The following is a 5,952-nucleotide window of genomic DNA, read 5'->3' as shown; positions in this document are numbered from 1 at the left end:
CCCCCCCCCCCCCCCCCCCCATCATTCTCTCTATTTCTCTACTATTACTACTACTACTACCACCACTACTAACACCTTCTCTTCACCTGGCCGCACCGCTTATTCTACATCCCGTAACTCCACTTTCAGAGCTATTGTCCATCGTGCGAATGGTCCATGCGGGGGTGACGGGATGGGGGCGCGTGGATGCCCACGGGAAATTATTAGTTGTGAATCTATTCATCTTACCAGAGAAAACCGCTACGGGATATCCTGATACGATTCTCAATATGCTTCGTAATAAAGCTGGACGCGCGCGCCTCGAAATTTCTAGCCCGGAGGGCAACCAGCTGCGCGTGTATTTCTGCCATTCTCAACCAGAAAATGCGAAATGCACGCTTTAATACCGAAAATGTAAAAACTGAATATCGGATGATTAAGCGAGCGGGAAAGTGGGATGGACGTTCGATGGAGATTAGCTCGGAAGCTTCCGTTTATTATTGAAATATAAAATAAAGATTCGAAATAAAATGACGAGATTATGTCGTAATCATAATTTTGCGACAAATGATACTTTTTCGCGTGGAGCGCATATATATTGTTACAGCCATTAACACAGCTTTTTAATCCATTTTCATTTTAAGGTCTTTAAACGTTTCAGTTTTTCGGAAATTACGGATTCTGCCTTTAAAAGCAACGCGTTTCATGAAAGTTAATTATATCATGAGTTTTATGAGGCTATATATTTTATGAGAAATTTTTAAGAGAAAGGATAAAAATGTCCGAATGCTCCGATTTTTCGCTCCTTTACGCAAATGCACTTTGCACGGCAATTTCATTCGCACTCGTGACACAATAGTAAATGGTACTGCACCGCGAGACCGCAGAACTCCTAATTAGAGCGGACGAGATCGATTTCCTGCGGAGGCCGCAGTTAGAAAAGCGACTAAACGAACCCGCTTCACAAGAAGACGTCAATGGAAAGCATATTCGATTCACCACTGATTGCATGAAAGAAGGCAAGCTCGTAAATCGTACGTCAATTTCCGATATTTCTCACGTTTAAAAAGATCTCCATATATATTTATGAAATCACCTAGTATCACGTGCTATATCCGATATATGATTTTGCCATTATGCTATTGTGTGTTGAGAGCTAACAATAGCATCGCATATTCAAATTTAAGCGAAAAATAGAACCAACTGATGTCCTTGTAACATTTTTATCCTGCAAAATATATTCGCAAGTATTATTATAGAAACTCTTGAAATATTTTTCTCTGAGAAATAATAATTTTTTTTTTTAAGAATTCAAAATGTGTGTAGTTTAATAATTATTTCTGATACTTTTAATCAGATTAATTAAGCATCTTAATATTACTTCTCGTTTTTAATATACATAGTGGAGAAGTGATGTAAGATTGCAAATAACAGCGTATATTTTATGAATTTCATTAACAAGTATTAGATTGCATGTTGCTGATTAATTCGAAAAAAAAACAAAATTATCGGTGCAATCGCGAGACGCTTTGAAAAACAAAATACCTATATCCGATAGATATCTGTCGGCTCGCGTGAAATTGCAATAATATGTTGATACGGTAAAAATCGTGCGAAGAGTACATGCATAAATCGTGAGATACAGGACAATACCGTAGATAATGGCGACACTGTATGGGAATATGATTATTCTAGTGATCCCTATAACACAGAGCGAACGCGGAAGGACGCTGCGGCACTTGCAGCCCGGAGATCTCATATCGATAACAAACAGCAGGAACTCTCGCATGAGGTGTCTAATTAGAGCCGATAAGCTTGATTTCCGCGACACGCACGCACATACGCGCGCAATTGTGTTTGAACAGGTCCGGCAGAACAATCATGTTACGGCATTATGCACGGAAATTCGTTCGCAACTTCATTAATTGATCGTTGCAAATCGCATCCCTCTCAACAATTCCGAGGCTATCGGTTTTTATCCATAAACAACACCGTGAAAATTTTGAATACAGTTGTGGAATTCAAAGGCAGTAGAATATTGCTAAAATTTTCGAAATTTTCCAACTACTTTGCTCGAGGAATACGTTAACGAAAATTTGTTATTCCAAATAAATCAATTAACAGAAATAATCCTACTTTTGGTCAAAGTGAATCTCTTAATAATGTAAAATTAATTTATTATAGTAACAAAGCTAATTTATTCTAATAGCAAGACTAATAAGCATCTTAAGAACTTGTAAATAATTTATTGCGGAAAATACTATCTCAGCCAGAATTCGAGTTTGAAACTTCCAACTTTTTAGGACGAGTGTCACATCAATTCGATCACCGAGGCATGTAGAAATATTTATCGCAATAATCAGTAACTAATGAAAACCATATTTCAAGGAGACACGTATGTATAGACAATTATTATAAATCGAAATTAGACCGACGAGAATAAATCAATAGAAAGAAATATTCCTATTTTCGGATCTTAGTGCTTAATGATAATATAATGTAATTTTTTTACAAATATAATATTTCAATTTTATAGACTGCGCGCCGATAAGATTTGTCAGACTCGAAACACGCAGTCATAAACTAAAGTTGAAAAAATTGATATTTCAAATAGTAAATTGACTGTTCCACCATTTTAATCCATATTATTTCAAATAATTATTTAAGATGTATCGTAATATATCACGTACAATAAATAATATTGAAAACTGGCATTTTTATTTGAATGTTTCTCTAAAAGGAGTGTGGTTAAAAAAAAAAAAAACACTAAGTTTTTAAGTCCCACGGGCAACATTATGGTAATAAAAGCATAAGAATTCCCGTCACGGGTCAATTCCCTGACGCGGGTGTTTTCTCGAGCAATGCTATTTTTAACTGTAACGTTTCTTGCAGATCACGTGGATCGATGGACTGGGCAACGTGCTACGCCATGGCATCAAAACCACGAAGGAGGCGTACGATAACGGTCCGCTGATTACTGTAAAGTCCGTCCTGAGAGTGATGCCGCGGAAGGATCACGACAACACGACTTTCACGTGCCAAAGTCAAAATATGGCGGATCGTTCGCCGCAAAGCGCCAAACTTCGCGTCGAGGTACGTATACCTCGTAATAACTGCCTAGTCTTCGGGCACACACAATTTCCATAAGAACTCGAGCTTGAGCCAGTTGAAAATCGAGTTGGAAATACATAGGGTAATATCGTGAAATAAATCTGTGAACCGTGTCAGCAAGACGGCGAGAAATCAGAGAAAAATAAAAGAAAATGGGAAGCGGGGGAAGATAGAAATCTCGTTTAAAGGGAAATAAAATCACTGGCCTTTTACGCGCGCGTTCTTTTTACTCGCTGACCGGAGGAAGAAATTAACGCGAGTCGCGCGAAAGCAGGGCCCGGGACGCGGCAGGGAGGAGGGTAACGAGGGTAACGAGGCGACGTATAATAATTAACGTCGTGTCTTGAGAAGCGGTTAGCGCGCGGTAATCGCCATCCGCTGGCGCAACTTTCGTGCTGCGAGCGCGCGAGTACTTTGCCGCGTTCTCCGGGTACTACTTCCGCCCTCTTTTCTTCAGAGACGTAGACTCCATTATCCGAAGTGGCAAAGGGAACAAATAGTTTCATGGAAAAGGGCAACGAAGCGAACTCGCAGAGATTTTTGCCCGGGCAGAACATTCGAATTTGCGACGACGACGACGACGACGTCGGAGATGGTTGGCGATATTGCGAACACACCGCGCCGACCTGCAGAGAAAATTCTCACGAGTTATTACTTAACTCTTTTACACTGCACGGGATATATTACCCGTGCTTTTCACTACTCCTAATATAAGTTCGACGTTAATATCATCCTAATTGGGAGCAATTCTTACGCAAGCGAGTTCGAGCAAACTCCTATTTCTTCGATGTGATTTCTCTTTTTTATCATCCACGCACCTGTCGACAAAATGAAGAAAAACTTATTTTTTTGTATATAGAGAAAATATTTTACCCTTGCTATATAATATAAAAATAAATTTTTCTTCTTGATTCAGAGTGGATTTCTGCTAAAAAGTATCTGTGTTATTAACTTCTTCTTTTAAATTATATATATGTTTTTATACTATATCGAATAAAAATCTCAATGTGATATCAAAAATAAATCTCTAAATATCTGTGAAATTTAATATTTAAATATTAAAATCTTTAAATACTAAAATTCTGTTTAAATAAATTCGAAGTTTAATGCAGAATAAGCTGTATTATTAATGGCGATTTTTCAAATTTATCTTATGCTCATAAAAGTATTAATCGTTAATATTTTTAGTTGAGAAGAAAATTTATATTATTTGATAGAATGATAAAAGGAAGCATAGTGAATCGTAGAAACACGCAATGCGACAAATACCTCGTTACTGTTATTTAAAATTGTGCAAAAATTATAGCCTTAGAAAGGATAAAGTTTCAAATAAATGAAATAACATGATAAATATACGCCCCTAAAAGGTTTCGGACAAAATTTGAAAAGATAAAATTTCATTCAATTCTGAAAGTGTATCGAGCGTGAGTAATATACTACGGGATATATCTCCTATTTCCCTTGTGAAATATATAACGAACGCTCCGAAAATTTCAAACGCGCAATAATGGATATATGCATCATTATTATTCCGGACTACGCACGTAGCACACCTCGGGACGAAAGCGCGACGATAACATTGAGAGCGGACCCCCCCCATGTTCGATTTCTACGTGATGGGAAGTTTGGAAAATGGAGAAAGGCGATTTACGTATTTTGTTTTCAGGTACGTTACGCACCGAAGGTGTCCCTCTCGAAGATCGATCGCATCGTCGAAGGTTCCGAGCTTAGGTTCAAGTGTTGCGCCGAGGCCAATCCACCTGATGTAGAATACAGGTGAGTAGAAACTGACGTAGATATCGACGATGCTTCTATTAATATTGGAAGGGAGGAGATATCCGATTCTTCATTAAAATATTGTATAATAATTAATGTAATTATCTCAGCTCTCTCTCTCTCTCTCTCTCTCTCTCTCTCTCTCTCTCTCTCTCTCAAAGATCATAAAAACGCGGTATTTTATTCTAAAACGGAGCTGATAAAAGTGCGCATTCAAAGTTGATTGTTATTTATTAAAAATAGAATAAGACTTCTCTCTACGCGGATTAACGGTAATTCGAACTTTCCTCTAAATCAGGTCGCCGAGTTGTTCAATAAAGTCAATATATAGTTTCAAAATAGTTACTTAACAGTTATCCTCTGTGTACCTATAATTAGCGTACAATTAGCGAAAGAATGATAACAGGAGAAAACTAATACAGAAGATCACGAAAATACACGATTAAATACTTTCCTGTAGATACATCAAAAAATTATCGATCAGTAAAATATACCAAACGCTTCGTTTTTTCTTTTTATAATTCTTGTTTGAATTATTTTTCCAAACTTTCGGGTGTCTGCTGTGGGAAAATATTTGCCAGAAAGTGGCTTCGATCGAAACTGAAACTTCCCTTTCTGCATGCACAAATAAAATATAACGTACATAGGCGATTCAACTCGTATCAGCTTTCCCTTCCTTGAAGCGATCGGTTCCTTTAAGCTGCTTAAAGTTTCCGAAATATCGATAATTTCTCACGATATCGTGTCGCTACAGGTGAGCGACGCCGTCGGCGGGCACGCGAGGACGCGTAAGCAAAACGTGAGTCGCGTTGTTCGTACATTGGCTGCGAGCGACAAAGAGAAGGTGGATGATCGATATCAGTCTCTACAAAGAGGACAATGTCAAATTCAGGACGGTGTTGCGCGCGCACGTGTTAACGTGGGGCGCGTTTGCGGGTTTCGCCTAGCGGGCCCGCTTTGATTGCTTTTAAATTATTCGTTACGCAACATCCCACCGGGGAAAAAAAAAAAAACTGCCCGCCTCGGATGACGCGCTGTATTAATTTACGAGATTATCGGATATGGTCGCTCGAATTAAATCGGCTC

General features: G+C 38.4%; 1 protein-coding gene across 1 annotated transcript in view; it reads left to right on the top strand.

Annotated features, from left to right (window-relative positions):
- LOC108783365 (irregular chiasm C-roughest protein) overlaps positions 1-5,952 on the top strand; it is a 46,557-nt gene that overhangs the window by 22,352 nt on the left and 18,253 nt on the right. The window contains exons 3-4 of the mRNA XM_018551912.1: positions 2,872-3,072; positions 4,757-4,866. Coding sequence (XP_018407414.1) covers positions 2,872-3,072; positions 4,757-4,866 — 311 coding nt within the window. The remainder of the gene's footprint in view (positions 1-2,871; positions 3,073-4,756; positions 4,867-5,952) is intronic.

This window comes from Cyphomyrmex costatus, unplaced genomic scaffold, assembly GCF_001594065.2.
Source record: "Cyphomyrmex costatus isolate MS0001 unplaced genomic scaffold, Ccosl1.0 scaffold149, whole genome shotgun sequence".
In the NCBI taxonomy this organism is placed as follows: domain Eukaryota; kingdom Metazoa; phylum Arthropoda; class Insecta; order Hymenoptera; family Formicidae; genus Cyphomyrmex; species Cyphomyrmex costatus.
This window is presented reverse-complemented; position numbering and strand designations above follow the sequence as displayed.